The 17081-nt window shown below is 42.1% G+C and overlaps 1 protein-coding gene across 1 annotated transcript; it reads right to left on the bottom strand.

The window, feature by feature from the left end:
- Positions 1 to 7372: 7372 nt before the first annotated feature.
- Positions 7373 to 16628, bottom strand: LOC110527316 (uncharacterized). The gene is made up of 2 exons (XM_021608508.3): positions 14939 to 16628; positions 7373 to 11238 (listed from the first exon to the last, which is right to left on the bottom strand). Exons 1-2 carry the CDS (start codon positions 15246 to 15248, stop codon positions 10406 to 10408), a joined length of 1143 nt encoding a protein of 380 aa, XP_021464183.2. The 5' UTR covers positions 15249 to 16628; the 3' UTR covers positions 7373 to 10405.
- Between the last annotated feature and the right edge of the window lie 453 nt (positions 16629 to 17081).

Genomic DNA, 17081 nt, shown 5'->3' with positions numbered 1-17081 from the left:
CCCAAAATCCTTATGTTATATCCCTGCATGTCAGTACTTTTCAGACAATCCCCCTATCACTGTTGGTCCTCTTCAGTGACCTTATGGCTGATGGTTTTAACTTTCCTCTTGAGAATTAGAATCAAAAGTAGTTGTATAGCTCATTGCAATACTTCACCTCTTCTGGCAAATAGTAACCCAGACTGTCCTGATCATCTAGTTGAGCATTCCAGATAATTCCTTCATCTCAGCAGAAATAAATAAATGCAACTGTGAATTGTCCTGTACTACTGAATGAAACAGGAAATGCACTCAGACCAGCCTTTGTGATTGAACTTATGTTAACTACATTACTTTAGTTGGCTGCTTTGAGCAAAACTTGTACGGTGCATTCAAAGTATTCAGACCCCTTGACTTTTTCCACATTTTGTTATGTTACAGCCATATCCTATCATGGATGAAATTGTTCCCCCCCCCCCTCAATCTACACACAATAGCCCATAATGACAAAGCAAAAACAGGTTTGTTTAAAATGTTGAAATATCACATTTACATAAGTATTCAGACCCATTATTCAGGACTTTGCTGAAGCACCTTTGGCAGCGATTACATCCTCGTTATCTTGGGTATGAAGCTTGGCACACCTGTGTTTAGGAAGAGTCTCCTATTCTTCTCTGCAGATCCTCTCAAGCTCTGTCAGGTAATGGATGGAGAGCGTCACTGCACAGCTATTTTCAGGACTCTCCAGTGATGTTTCGATCGGGTTCAAATCCGGGCTCTGGCTGGGCCACTCAAGGACATTCCTTGAAGCAACTCCTGCATTGTCTATGCTGTGTGCTTAGGGGCATTGTCCTGATGGAAGGTGAACCTTCACCCCAGTCTGAGGTCCTGAGCACTCCGGAGCAGGTTTTTATCAAGGATCTCTCTGTGCTTTGCTTCATTCATCTTCCCCTCGATCCTGACTAGTCTCCCAGTCTCTGCCGCTGAAACACATGCCCACAGCATGATGCTGCCACCACCATGCTTCACCGTAGGGATGGTGCCAGGTTTCCTCCAGATGTGACACTTGGCATTCAGGCCAAAGAGTTCAATCTTGGTTTCATCAGACCAGAGAATCTTGTTTCTCATGGTCTGAGAGTCCTTTAGGTGCCTTTTGGCAAACTTCAAGCGGGCTGTCGTGTGCCTTTTACTGAGGAGTGGCTTCCGTCTGGCCACATAAAGGCATGATTGGTGGAGTGCTGCAGAGATGGTTGTCCTTCCTGAGGATTTTCCCACCTCCACAGAGGAACTCTGGAGCGCTGTCAGAGTGACCATTGGCTTCTTGGTCACCTCCCTGACAAGGCCCTTCTCCCCCATTTTCTCAGTTTGGCCAGGCGGCCAGCTTTAGGAAGAGTCTTGGTGGTTCCAAACTTCTTCCATTTAAGAATAATGGAGGCCACTATGTTCAATACTGCAGAAAGTTTTTGGCACCCTTCCCCAGATCTGTGCCTCGACTCGTCTTGGAGCTCTACGGACAATTCCTTCAACCTCACGGCTTGGTTTTTCCTCTGACATGCACTGTCAACTGTGTCCAATCAATTGAATTTACCACAGGTGGACTCCAATCAAGTTGTAGAAACATCTCAAGGATGATCAATGGAAACAAGATACACCTGAGCTCAATTTTGAGTCTCATAGCAAAGGGTGTGAATACTTATGTAAATAAGGTATTTATGTTTTATTTTTTAAATACATTTACAAAAGTGTTTTCGAATTGTCGTTATCAGGTATTGTGTGTAGATTGAGGAGGAAAAATTTGATTTAATCCATTTTAGAGAAAGGCTGTAACATGTCAAAATGTGGAAAAGGGGAAGGGGTCTGAATACTTTCCAAATGCACTGTATGCCCCTTCGTGAGATGGGTGTTTTTCCCCAAGTGTGTGCTGTGCCCGGCCAGAACCTTGGACACTTACATTACACAGGCAATACGACAGTCTGATTGCCTATTCGTTTTCTATAGTGAGAGAGTTCTGGGACAGAGCCTAAAGACTCTCACATTGGATTGTGGACACTATTACTGCAGTATATTGGCTGGACAGCTGGCCTCTGACCTCTGTTGTAGTAGCGTATTCTATTAGAGGAGTAGCTACATGGTGGGCCCTGCTCTGAGGAGTTTCCCCTCAATTACATTTTCGCCTCGGCCAGTTGGGCATCGTATAGCACTTTTTCTAGGTACAATTGAGTCAATGTTACCCCCGCCAATAAGGTTGGGACGGCTGTGCTGGGTGTTGCCTCCTCTTCCCTGAGTGGGGACGGAGCGACACAGCAACTATGACTGCCCTGAGCTCAGTTCTATGGGACTTTGTTTTCTGTCTGGCCCTTACATAGTTCACCGATTAATCTTGTATTGTGATACCATATTGGAGTGATCCAATATAGTGCTACATAACGAAGGTTACATATGTAACTGTCACGAGAATTTTCAATCCCAATGATAATAACTGACAATCAATAGCTTTGACCAATCCCCGAGATCTGTAAGACCATGGGTTTAATAATAATAAGTCAAAGACTCTTATGCAAAAAGATAGTAAAGTTTATTCAGAGAACGTTCTGAAGTCCATTATACAAAGACATCCATTTTATAGATGCGCACATACTTCCACACAAACAGTAGGTATCCTAATCACATACTTCCACACAAACAGTAGGTATCCTACGCACATACTTCCACACAAACAGTAGGTATCCTACGCACATACTTCCACACAAACAGTAGATATCCTACGCACATACTTCCACACAAACAGTAGGTATCCTACGCACATACTTCCACACAAACAGTAGGTATCCTGCGCACATACTTCCACACAAACAGTAGGTATCCTACGCACATACTTCCACACAAACAGTAGGTGAGTTTTATCCTTCTCCAGAGTTCTCACCACTGTGTATCACTGCCTAGCCGACAGTTCCATTCCCCCGAGATTAGGGAAACCTTGAGAAGTACTCCCTGTGCTCTCATAGGTTCCTCAGAGTTCCTGCCAGGTCGGTTCAAACACAGTTGAACTGTTCTCTGTATTTTCTTCGGCACACACACAAGTTCAAATCCTGAGCTACGCCTTGCTCAGACAGTCTGTGTTTTTCCACTATACAGATACATTGTTTAACCTAATTCCGACTAAAACTACACACATCATCAGATAATTTTATGATTCTAATCAATTTCATACAGTTATAAGGTTTCAGAGAGGAATTATTTAATCATTATCTTTCAACATTAAAATTATTTTATCAGTAACCACGGTTATGTGGGCTACCGGATCACTCCAATCCTCTCTGTCGGTGATCTATGGCACCTCGAAAAAGGACACGAGGGGGAAGTAGTGCAGCGGCAGCTATTTAAGTGGTTTTGCCGCAGCCTCAGCACTACCAGGTACAAATCTGAAATCCTTACTCAGAATGTGTCCTGCTGCGCGGAGGGATACCTTATTGAAGGATACCATATTGGAATGATTCAATAGCTCACATAACTGTGGTTACATACGTAACCTTCGTTCTTCCTGACACCGCTATGTTCTTCTCCACGGCCCCGAATATCTCCACAGCAGCCGCCGAGAAACGCTCGGTGACTAACGTATTCAACAACTGTAGTTTGCACATATTGATGATGGTTATCAACGATGATACTTTTAATGTCCATTACAGGGCGTTCCAGGAATGCTCCTTAGAAGCCGCCGCCAGAGATTTTTCAACTAACCTGTTCTTGGCAACGAGAGATACTACATACATGTTTTGTATCGAGTGAGATATGCCTCTTCCATGTGTGTAGATCTTTGTTTTGGTCGCACTTTGTTATGCGCTGTCATCTACTTCTACACGTGGCCGTTGACATAGAAATGACTAGTTCCTGAAAAAATGCTGGGAAATGTTAGATATGTGGCAGCTAAAATGGCAAGCAACCTCCTCGCAGGGTACAAAACATGGATTTAATATCTTTCTGAGTTTTCTTGTTTTTATAGAACCACCTGCAAATGGAATCGAGAATTAAGAAATGATCGCCAAGAACAGGTTAGTTGAAAAAATCTATGGTGGCGGTTTGTGTGGGACTTGAGATAGCGGATGAGATAGCAAAAGCTCAGGTTGCCCAGCCCGGCGGTGATACAATCTTCGGCAAAATAATTTGCATGGAGATTCCTGCAAAAATATTATTTGAAGATGATACACCAAAAATCTTGAGGTGAGGAGGATTATTTCAGATGTTTTAGGAAGATGGGCAGGGACTCTGCTGTCCTAGCTTCAGGGAGATGCTGGTTCTACCATTGGGTGCCAGGACAGAGAAGAACTTGGGCTGAGTGGGAGCTGGCTTCCTGTAGGGGTGGGAGGGCCAAGAGACCTGAGGTGTCAGAACGGAGTGCTCTGGTTGGGGTGTAGGGTTTGAGCATAGCTTGAATGTAGGTAAGGGAAGTTCCTCTTGTTGTTCCGTAGGCAAGCACTATGGTCTTGTAGTGGATGGGAGGTTCGATTGGAAGCCAATGGAGTGTGAGGAGGAGCGGGGTGACATGAGAGAACTTGGGAAGGTTGAAAACCAGGCGGGCTGCAGCATTCTGGATAATTGCAGGGATTTAATGGCACAAGCGGGGAGCCCAGCCAACAGCGAGTCGTAGTAGTCCAGACGGGAGAGGACGAGTTCCTGGATTAGGGCCTGCACCGCTTCCTGTGTGAGGTAGGGTCGTATTCTACGGCTGTTGTAGAGCATGAACCTGCAGGAGCATGTCACTGCTTTGATGTTTGCAGAGAACGACAGGGTGTTGTCCAGGGTCACACCAAGATTCTTTGCACTCTGGGAGGGCGACACTGTGGAGTTGTCAACTGTTATGGAGAGGTCTTTGAGCGGGCAGGCCTTCCGGGAGGAAGAGCAGTTCTGTCTTGTTGAGCTTGAAGTGGTGGGCCGAGATCCATGTTGAGATATCTTCCGGGCACGCAGAGATGCGTGTCGCCACCTGGGTGTCAGAAAGGAGAAAAGTAGTCGAGTGTCAGCCGCATAGCAATGATAGGAGAGACCATGTGAGGATATGATGGAGCTGAGTGACTTGGTGTATAGTATAGTGACAAAAATACAAACTCTGTTATGCACATAATTTGTATACGCCTTAAACCTGAACATTTCCACTGTCTGTTTCTATCATGTAAGAAGAAGCCAGTGTTTTTCCTCTCTTGTTTCTGAGTAACTTAGTCACGAGTCCAGTGACAAAAGGGCCGTCTGAGTGACCCGTTTTTTGGTCCATCCTCTTCTTTTCCCATCTTTTAAGGGCACAGCTGTGTGGAGATATGAAGAGCACAGAGGCTAGCTTGAGCAGCAGCGACAATTTTATCAGCAGAAAGGAGTAACAAAACTGCCATTATCACTTGTTTGTATGCTATGCTCCCACCATGATCTCACACCCCTGCTAAAATGCCACATAGACAAGAGGTTGTATTTTCCTATAAAGGCTGAGAACCAACTGTTGTTTGTTGGGCTCCTGACTGTTGCACCTGCTCCATTATTGCAAATCTTATAATAAAATAAGTTGTTTTGAGGAATCTACAGTCTCTGTCTTCCTTTCTGGTTAGAATTTCCACGACCAATAGAGAGAAGAGGAGAGGGCCTAGAACTGAGCCCTGGGGGACACCATTAGTGAGAGCACGTGGTGCAGACACAGATCCTCTCCACGTCACCTGGTAAGAGCGGCCTGGCAGGTAGGATGCAATCCAAGGGTGTGCAAAGACACCCAGCCCTGAGAGGGTGGAGAGGAGGATCTGATGGTTCACGGTGTCTAAGGCAGTGGAAAGAGAGTCAGCTTTGGCAGTGGGGAGAGCCTCCATGACTCAGAGAAGAAGCCTGACTGCTAAGGGTCAAGAAGCCAGTGGTCAGGGATGAGTTGATGAGGGAAGTGAGGAATGGGAGAAGGTCTCCAGAGAGGGTCTGAAGAAGGGGATGGGGTCGTCCGTAGAGAGGAAGGGGGAGTGAGGGATGGAGGGAGGAGAAGGTGAAAAATAGTTTCCGAGGGTTAGAGGCAGAAGCTTGAAATTTAGAGTGGTAGAAAGTGGCTTTAGCAGTGGATACAGAGGAAGAGAAGGTAGAGTGGCGGGAGTGAAAGGATGATAGGTCCTCCGGAAGTTTAGTTTTCCTACATTTCTGCTAAGCTGGATGCAGTCCTGTTCTGTAAGCTCGCAATGAGTCACTCAGCCACGGAGCAGGAGGGCTGGGCCAACACGGCCGGGAGGAAAGGGGACAGTTTGAGTCATAGGATGTGGAAAGGGAGGAGAGTGGGGTTGAAGAGGCAGAATCAGGGGGGAGAAGGATTTAGCAGAAGGGAGAGATGATAGGATAGAAGAGCAGAGAGTAGTGGGAAAGAGAGAGCGAAGATTGCGATGACGCATGACCATCTGGGTAGGGTCTGAGTGGTTAGGGTTGGAGAACATACTGTTTTCATATCCCGAAAGAAAGAAATTCTCACTACAATACATTTTAATAGAAAGTTAGTAAAAATAGATAAGGTCTTGCAACCATGGAAAGGAAAATACCTGCCTATTTGTGGAAAAGTCCCGTGATTAACTCTTTAGTCATGTCCCAGTTTACTTATGGCCTTGCCTACACCTAGTGACTTGTTTAAATTATGAGCAAAAAATATTCCATTTTATATTCAACCAGGCAAAATTAAACAGGCCTATTTAAATAATGAATATGAACTCGGAGGGCAGAAATGATTAAATATTAAAGCATTAGACCTCTCACTAAAGGCTTCAGTCATACAAAGTTATACTTAAATCCGTACTGGTTCTCTAGCAGATTAGTAAGCATGTCTCACCCCATGTTCAAGAATGGCCTTTTCCCCTTTATTCAGATTTCAACCTCTCACTTTCAGTTATTTAAAAATTAAATCTCCAAAATATCTCTATTTTTAAAACAAGCTGTAGAAAGTTGGTTGCAATTTCAGTTTAATCCACCAGAAAAGACAGAACAAATATTACAATAAGTAACGGTTCAACTCAAATATACTAATTGATTAGAAAATCATGATTTTGGAGATTTTTTTTTTTTTAACTGTATAATCTTTGTAAATTATTTCATAGATAGGACTGGTGGAGTTGTCACACATGCAGCTAACACAAATATATGGAAATGTCTGCTCTACCCAAAATTACAACCAACTAATTGCAGCATCAGTGCAAAAATGGAAGAGGCAAGTGGAAGGGGGGGAGAAAGAAACTTGCCTGTCGGCCCTGCATTGGTTAACGAAAATGGTGATAAAAGAAAAGAAGTATACCAGTTTATTTTACGGACCAAAAAAATGACCGCTGTGTCATATAGCATTATTGCAAAATAGTTGGGAAGAGATTTTTGATGTACTGATACACAAAATGACGGCGTATTCAAGTGTTTTTCATTTTTAATTATTATACAAAATTCTTGCAACCAATAGAATGTTATATATATATATATATATATATTACAGTACCAGTCAAACATTTGGACACACTGTTTTACTATTTTCTACATTGTAGAATAATAGTGAAGACATCAAAACTATGAATTAACATATGGAATCATGTAGTAACCAAAAAAGTGGAAAACAAATCAAAATATGTTTGAGATTCTTCAAAGTAGCCATCCTTTGCCTTGATGACATCTTTCCACACTCTTGGCATTCTCTCAACCAGCTTCATGAGGGAGTCACCTGGAATGCATTTCAATTAACAGGTGTACCTTGTTAAAAGTTCATTTGTGGAATTTCTTTCCTTCTTAACCTGTAGTGACACCCAGCCCGTGAATGGGACCGTTATCATCATCTGACACTAATTAGCATAATGCAATGGACATAAATCTTCCTAGAAAATATTCCTATTCATGAAAATCACAAGTGAAATATATTGGAACACAGCTTAGCCTTTTATTAATCACCCTGTCATCTCAGATTTTCAAAATATGCTTTACAGCCAATGCTAGACAAGCATTTGTGTAAGTTTATCATAGCCTAGCATTATGATAGCATTATGCCTTGCTAGCAGCAGGCAAACTTGTCACGGAAACCAGAAAAGCAATCAAATTAAATAGTTTACCTTCGATAAACTTCGGATGTTTTCACTCACGAGACTCCCAGGTAGACAGCCAAAGTTCATTTTTCCCAAAATATTATTTTTGTAGGCGAAATAGCTCCGTTTGTTCTTCACGTTCGGCTGAGAAATCGCCCGAAAATTGCGGGCACCACAATGCCCGAAAAATATTCCAAATTAGCTCCATAATATCGACAGAAACATGGCAAACGTTGTTTAGAATCCATCCTCAAGGTGTTTTTCTAATATCTATTCGATAATATATCCGTCGGGACAATTCCTTTTTCTCTAGGACCGATTGGAGTAATGGCTACCTCTGCACTTTACACGAGAATCTCTCTCGGAGCCACCATGTGACCACTTACGCAATGTGCCCCCATACGGCTATTCTTCAACAGAAATGCGTAAAACTACGTCACAATGCTGTAGACACCTTGGGGAATACGTAGAAAGCGTAAGCTCGTTGATGGTACATTCACAGCCATATAGGGAGTCATTGGAACGCAGCGCTTTCAAAACCTGGGGCACTTCCGGATTGGATTTTTCTCAGGCTTTCGCCTGCAACATCAGTTCTGTTATACTCACAGACAATATCTTTACAGTTTTGGAAACGTTAGTGTTTTCTATCCAAAGCTGTCAATTATATGCATATTCTAGCTTATTTTCCTGACAAAATATCCCGTTTAAAACGGGAACGTTTTCTTTCCAAAAATGAAAATACTGCCCCCTAACACCAAGAGGTTAATGCGTTTGAGCCAATCAGTTGTTTTGTGACAAGGTAGGGGTGGTATACAGAAGATAGCCCTATTTGGTAAAATACCAAGTCCATATTATGGCAATAACAGCTCAAATAAGCAAAGAGAAACGACAGTCCATCATTACTTTAACATGAAGGTCAGTCAATCAGGAAAATTTCAACAACTTTGAATGTTTCTTCAAGTGCAGTAGCAAAAACCATCAAGCGCTATGATGAAACTGGCTCTCATGAGGACTGCCACAGGAAAGGAATACCCAGAGTTACCTCTGCTGCAGAGGATAAGTTCATTAGAGTTACCAGCCTCAGAAATTGCAGCCCAAATAAATGCTTCAGAGTTCATGTAACAGACACATCTCAACATCAACTGTTCAGAGGAGGCTGCATGAATCAGGCCTTCATGGTCGATTGCTGCAAAGAAACCACTACTAAAGGACACCAATAAGAAGAAGAGACTTGCTTGGACCAAGAAACACGAGCAATGGACATTAGACCGGTGGAAATCTGTCCTTTGTTCTGGAAAATAGCAATCAAAACATTATGATGTTCAGAGATGGATGTGAGGGGTTGAGTGGAGTTGGGGGCGGGACTAAAAATAACAAGATAACTCATGTCAAATATAGAATGTGTAGAGTTTCAGAACGTATGTTCTGAACAGCAGCACAGTTGGAAAACATATGGCAAATAGAAATCAACGTTGGATGGTGTTCAGAGATATATGGGAGGGTAGCTGAAGGAAGGGACTAAAAACAAACAAAAGATAACTATTGTAAAATATACTGTGTCTGTAAAATTTATATAGTGTATATATAAGATGGAAGTAGAAACCTAAGTGTTGTTGTCCATTAGTTTAGTTTACCCCAATTAGGGGAGGGATGGTAGGGTTAGGGGAAAATAATAAAATGTAAATATATATATAGATATATCTATATATATGGGGGAAATGATGCAGACAATTACATTGAAAGCCACAATCTGTCTGCAATATTAAAGCTGATCTATCCCCCCGCCCCCCCACACACAAAAACATGAATAAATAAAACATACAAAATATTTGCTGCATATAGTCAACAAAGACATAATAGGCTACTTCAATATTCTAACATGCAGACAAAAGTACAGATAGTGGCCCAAATATCCTGTATGTATTGTTAAACAATTGAATATGAACTCCTATTGTTTAGGAATCCAAGTGTGTGCTCTGCTAGACACAGCTGTAACGACTTCCTGAAGCCAGCAGTGCAGGAGTTTGATTAGGCTGAACCGCGGTGCACCGGACTATGGCCTGTCATGTGACCAGGCAAGAGCGGTGAGGGAGGAATGGCTCATGCCCGGGAGGCAGCCTGGTTTCAAAAAGGATGCAATCACTTTTCAGCCAGGCCAGCATGGTCAAATTCCCTCATTGTCCTGGCCAGTAGGTATCCAAAAAAAGTGAGAGCTAAAATGAGCTTACAAATCTGATACTGACTGATGTTTTATCACTCCTCTCACATAACTACATTTGTTTAGTTGTCAAATGCCAGAAAATAGAACATAAATTATTTACAAGTTGGACGTAACAAGAAATTCAAGTGAGTAATCATTTGTTGTTCTCACTTCAGGCTGAATCTTTTGTGTGAGTGCTCATATGAGACTTCAAGCTTCCTTTATAACCAAAGCATTTGCCACATTCTTTGCACTGGTAAGGTTTCTCCCCAGAGTGAACACGCTGATGAAGTCTTAAATAGCTTAATGCCATGTAACCTTTCTTGCATACAGGACAATTATATGGTCTCTCCCCTGTGTGAACTCTCATATGCAATATCAATTCCATCTTCTGGTTGAAGGATTTGTCACAGTCTTTGCACTGATAAGGTTTCTCCCCTGTGTGTATCCTTGAATGGATTGTCAAGCTTCCTTTCTGGTTAAACATTTTGCCACATTGTTTGCACTGGTATGGATTATCTCCTGTGTGTACCCTTGTATGTCTGTCCAAGTCGCCTTTCTGGATGAAGCTTTTGTCACATTGTTTGCACAGATAAGATTTCTCTCCTGTGTGTATCTTTGAATGGATGGTCAAGTGTCCCTTACGTGTGAAGCTTTTGTCACATTGTTGACACCGATATGGTTTCTCCACTGCAGCAGAGCAGTCTGGATGAACTGAAAGGGGCTGATCACTGGTTGGTTCTGGTACTATGTAGCCCTCTCCATCAGCTTCTGTTTTGATCTCTTCAGTTATGATGATAGGTAGAATAACCCTCTCTCCGTCATCCACAGTTTGGTTTTGGTAAAGATGTGAGGGCTGAGGTGAGTCCTCCTGACTGAGTAGGAGCTCCTGTTGTTCCTCTTTAATCTGTGTGGGTTCTGGGTCCTCCTGCCCCAGACCGGGGCTCCACTCCTGCTTACAGTTAAGTTGCTCAGGGTAAACGGCAGGAGTCAGCACCTGGAAGTCTGGAGGGAAACAATATATCTTAAACAGGTGCACTATGCAGAAATCGCTCAGTCATTTCCTGGTTGCTAAAATTCTAATAGTTTGCCTTATTTCAGTTTGTGACAAAACAAGCAAGCATAGTGTAGCGAATCATTGTACCATCTAAACTGCTGTGAAATATATTTTCCATAACCAAACATATTGTATTTTCAGCTGGTGTAAAAAACAAAGTAAAAAAATAAACTTAAGAATGGGAAGCAGAGAATTAACACATATAGAACAGATCTACCACTTCTTAGACTTGCTTTCAATGAGAATGACAGATCTATAACTACATTTCTATGTGAATTTGGTCAGTTGGCCAAAAAAGGACATATTCCAGCTTTAATAAAGTATCAGAAATGTTGTTTGGAAGCCCTCTCTGTGCTCAAAAATAAGACGATTTTGTTGACTAGTCTACACTAAACAGCACAGAAAAGACTATAAGGGCACTCCTGATCTGCAAAAATGTATTTTATTTCAGAATTAGTTTAAGTTAAGTGTTAAGGTTAATGGTTTGGTTAGGGTTAAGGTAAGGGTTGGTTTTAGATTTTGGTTTGTCGTTTACGGGTCAGGAATGTCCTTAGAGCGGCTCGCTCCCCCAGCACGTGATTTATACAAAGCAATGTTGGTGAACCAGAGTTTCGTTCGAGGGTGCTTATAGCCCGAGAGAAAGCGTTTCCACAGCCACAAAGTCAAAATTGGCTAAGATGTGCTTTTTGATATTTTTTTATTTAACCTTTCTTAAGATTAGGCATAAAGTTAGCAGTGTGGTTAAGTTTAAAATCACATTTTATGAAGATACATGTTAGAAATAGGAGGGATGTATGACTTTGTGGCTGTGGTATCTAGTGACGACCGAGGAAGAGACGAAGCTCTTTAGCATGGGAGAGGCTATACAGACAAGCCTGGTGCCCAAAATTGATGACGTATGTCGTGCAGAGAGTTGAGTGGGGATGAACGGATTCGGTTCAGTCAGTCGTCCTCAGCTAGCTAGTTCTATTTTGTAACGGGTCACCAAACAACCTGCGAAATCACGCGACGTGATTGAGATGCTTGATATCAAAGATGTTTACAGTCACGCCTCATACTTACTGTACCCACGTAACCTGTCGAGAATTGTAAACTTGTTTGCCGAAGTTGGGACTTCATTCCATTGTTGATTTTTTTTTATGTCGCAGTTGTACATTTTCGGTGAAAATCACTACAATAAATGTGCTCTAGCTGTCACTCTGGCCTGATATTGGCAATTGGCTAGACTATCTAGCTACGTCCCTCTCCCTACTGCAGGACAGCAGTGCTCGGCAATCAAGAGTGAAGGACAGACTGCACACATAGACAACAGTCACCCTCGAAGCATCGTTACCCATCGCTCCACAAAAGCCGCGGCCCTTGCAGAGCAAGGGGAACAACTCCTTCAATGTCTGAGAGTGACGTCACCGACCCATTTTAAATTGAGAGGCGTTTCTTCCTATTAAAACGTGTCTGCAAAATGTCAAGCAATGTCCTGGGGCGTGGCTAACGGAGCGCTCTTTTAAATAAGATCAAGTAAACGCAGTATTCCAATGGATCGAGTTTCTCGATACGTTAGCTAATTGGCATATCAGGGTGATATCCAGATGGTGACCAATACCACAAGTTATTTCTCCCTCGCCCATCGAAATAAGCATCACTGTCTTTTACACGTTTAAACTAGCGCAATGCTGCTGTGACAACTAGCCAGCATAAACTAGTATCACCAGAATGACTGACTGAACCGAATCCATTCGTCTCCACTCGACTCTCAACTGCGCGACATACGTCATCAATTTGGGAACCAGGCGTGTTCGTATTGCCTCTTCCTTTAAACATATCATAACGTGTCACATGAGCAGGGTTGCCATGCCCGTGGTTTTCCCCGAAATTTGGGCTACTTGGAAAACGATGTTGCGGGTGAATTGTTCTTGGGCTGCAGGTTTTTTGCCTACTCTGCACTGCGGTCACCATCGCATTTCTTAAAAAAATTTAAAAAAAATATATCCATTTTACTGTGACCGGTTGCTGCTGACTTTCAGGAAGTGAGGGGGGCTGTTACTGAATGAGTGATGGGGAGGGGCGGAAGGAGGTGTGACAGCAGCAGTTCTTGAGTCTCGAGTGGACATTTGAAATGGCCGTTATGGAACTCCCTCTCCGGGAAAAGTCCACAATAAAAAACTGACATTAAAATGTGGAGAATGACACATTGGCTGGCATATGTTAGACATCAAGTAGAGTACTCATTTTTTGGTTACTACATGATTCCATATGTTATTTCATAGTTATGTCTTCACTATTATTCTACAACGTAGAAAATAAAAACCCTTGAATGAGAAGGTGTGTCCAAACTTTTTGACTGGTCCTGTATATATATATATATATATATATATATATCTCAATTGATTCTTGAAGAATATAACATATAAATGCCTCATGAGCTTAGTTCAACTGTCACATTCCATGAGAACCCAAAATATGAGCTTGTTTTACTCCAATGTTTCTAAAACATTGTAAATGTAAACAAACACTGTAAAGGGGAACCACTACTTCTAGGTCTCAGAGCGAGTGACGTCACCGACTGAAACACTATTAGCGCCACCACCGCTAACTAGCTAGCCATTTCACATCGGTTACACATATTTCCAAGTCCTATTCTTGAAGATCAAGGTGTATAGCATTTATTGGAATGACTGGAATTCTGAAATACTTTGGTTTTTAATGTAAATATATAATTTAATTATATTATTATATATAGTAGAAAGTGAATGGTCAGAAACCGACATAATCAACCCTATAAAGTAAAATGTAATGGCCAGCTATGTAAAATGTAACATTGTTTCATTCTGCAATAGATGTGGCTCAACAGTTAAATAAAGGTTAAATAAAGTAAACATACATTTTTGTATTTTTACAATGGCTCTTAAGGGGAACGTGACGGAATGTAATCATATTACATTACTGAGTTTGGGTAATCCAAAAATTAAATTACGGATTACATTTTGGAAAGGTAACTAGTAACAAATGGATTACATTTAGAAAGTAACCTACCCAACCCTGCTGGCACGTAAGGACACAACTGCCAGAAAATTGCCTAAAATTCGTCCAAGTGTGTCTTGCGCAGAGATTGTGATCCTCTGTCCAACTTTCATCACTCAAACTCTTCTGTCGGATTTATGTATAGTTATACACATTCACAAATGGGATTGATTTACAATCATAGCAGTCAAACGAGTTAAATCGACATCCGTTGATGGAAAATGATCTGGCGAGTTTAATAAGGGCGATTTGTCTTTCCTCTTGCGACATGTTAAAATTCCTCGATTACATCACGTTAGCTCGCAATAATTATTATTTTCATGGAAAACGCATTTAGATTCTTACGTCGTGACGCGAATATTCCTTCTTAATTCGCTCGATAACGTTATGGAAAAGGGTTTACTGGATAAACGTGGCAAATCCTCTTTTACTGCAACCCCCCAAATTGGGGCTAGTTTTCAGGCCTTGTGGCAGGTTTCGAGTAGTCATTGGCTAGAAATGTTAGCTAGACCTGGCAACCCTGCACACGAATGACTCCATGATAAAATAACGGTTAAAAAAAAATCTAAAATAAACATTAATCTAGTCTATTAGTCAAATCTCGTTACAACAACAGAATGTTGTACGAACCTGCTCTGTGTAACTTTATCTCTGGTTTGCTAACCAAATCCAACAGCCTGCGTAAACGCTCGTTCTCCTCCGCTGAACGGCAGATTTCTTCCTGATACTCTGCTACGGTCTTCTCCACGGCTCCGAATATCTCCATAGCAGCCGCTGACAAACGCTCCGTGACAAACACATTCAGCATCTGTAGTTTTGACATATTAGCAATGGTTATGAAAGCAGCTTTATCAAAGAAATGTTGATTGAAACCTCTCTCTCTGATTCTGCTTAGCGTTCTTCGTCTTCTTCTTCGATGAGGTTTAACGGCGGTTGGCATCCAATAAATGTTGCATTACCGCCACCAACTAGACTGGGGTATAAATCCTTTATACTTTACATGAAAAAGGTAAAATATGGTACCATCTAACCCTACACTCATTACAACCCCACCACCCTATTCCACTATTTAAACCTATGTAGTCCTACCTCAGGCCAACATCCTGGAAGAACGGGACATCTAGTTTAGCGGCTGGTAGCAACCTTTGGACAACAATGGACCAGTAGAGGCTCCTCAGAGGAGGAAGGGGAGGACCATCATCCTCAGTGAATTTGATAAAAATTAAAATAGTAAAACATTAAACGTTATCCTTTTTAGATAAAACTTTACTAAATATATTCAAGTCACCAAATAATGTATTAAAATACACTTGCATTGAAGGTCTACAGTAGCCTCAACAGTACTCTGTTGGGTATCACCATGGTGTAGCCGGAGGACAGCTAGCTCCCGTCCTCCTCTGGGTACATTGACTTCAATACAAAACCGAGGAGGCTCATGGTTCTCAACCCCTTCAATAGACTTACACAGTAATTATGACAACTTCTGGAGGACGTCCACCAACCTATCAGAGCTCTTGCAGCATGAATTGACATGTTGTCCACCCAATCAAAGGATCAGATACTTAATCTAGTACTGAAAGCATAAGTTACAGCTAGCTAGCACTGCAGTACATAATATGTGGTGAGTAGTTCAGTCAAAGAGAGAGAAAGACAATAGTTGAACAGTTTTGAACAATTTAATTTCTTCCAAAATTAAGGAGAAGCAAGAGGGAGACTGTAATTTCCTTTGTTTGACTTGCTTAGCTAGCAAATGCAGCAAGCTAGTTTAGCGTACTCAAACAGAAGGATGTTATGTTAGCTAGCTGGCTATGACTATCCAACACAACACTGGAGCTCTTCCAAGTCAAGGTAAGCTTTTGGTTTTTACTCATTTATTACCACTGGGCCCCGCCGGTGTAAGTGCTAAACTGCTTACTGACTGTACACTGTAACATTACTGCATGATTGTAGCGAGTTTACTAACCTGGAGATGGGAGAACCTTCCAGAAGGACAACCATCTCTGCAGCACTCCACCAATCAGGCCTTTATGGTAGAGTGGCCAGACGGAAGCCACTCCTTAGTAAAAGGCACATGACAGCCCGCTTGGAGTTGGCCAAAAGGCACCTAAAGGACTCTTAGACCATGAGGAAACAAGATTCTCTGGTCTGATGAAGCCAAGATTGCACTGTTTGGCCTGGCACCATCCCTACAGTGAAGCATGGTGGTGGCAGCATTATGCTGTGGGGATGTTTTTCAGCAGCAGGGACCGGGACACTAGTCAGGATCGAGGGAAAGATGAACGGAGCAAAGTACAGAGAGATCCTTGATGAAAACCTACTCCAGAGCACTCAGGACCTTGTCCCAAAGGAGTGGCTTTGGGACAAGTCTCTGAATGCCCTTGAGTGGCCCAGCCAGAGCCCGGACTTGAACCCGATCGAACATCTCTGGAGAGACCTGAAAATAGCTGTGCAGCGACGCTCCCCATCCAACCTGACAGAGCTTGAGAGGATCTGCATAGGAGAATGGGAGAAACTCCCCAAATACAGGTGTGCCAAGCTTGTAGCGTCATACCCAAGAAGACTCGACATTGTAATCACTGCCAAAAGGTGATTCAACTGAGTAACAGGTATGAATCTTATATAAATGTGATATAAATATATATATTTTAACATTTGCAAAAACTTCTAAAAACCTGTTTTTGCTTTGTCATTATAGGGCATTCTGTGTAGATTGAGGGAAAGAAAAAAAATGTTCTACATTTTTAGAACAAGGTTGTAACGTAACAAAATGTGG

The sequence above is a fragment of the Oncorhynchus mykiss genome, chromosome 7, assembly GCF_057628025.1.
Source record: "Oncorhynchus mykiss isolate SJ-2025 chromosome 7, ASM5762802v1, whole genome shotgun sequence".
Classification (NCBI taxonomy): domain Eukaryota; kingdom Metazoa; phylum Chordata; class Actinopteri; order Salmoniformes; family Salmonidae; genus Oncorhynchus; species Oncorhynchus mykiss.
This window is presented reverse-complemented; position numbering and strand designations above follow the sequence as displayed.

Excerpts from the sequence above, each read along its gene's own strand:
- LOC110527316 (XM_021608508.3), bottom strand. The coding sequence starts at position 15,248 with ATGCCAACCGCCGTTAAACCTCATCGAAGAAGAAGACGAAGAACGCTA. Across the intron at positions 11,239-14,938 it reads GATAAAGTTACACAGAGCAG|ACTTCCAGGTGCTGACTCCT; the intron begins GTTCGTACAACA and ends GTTTCCCTCCAG.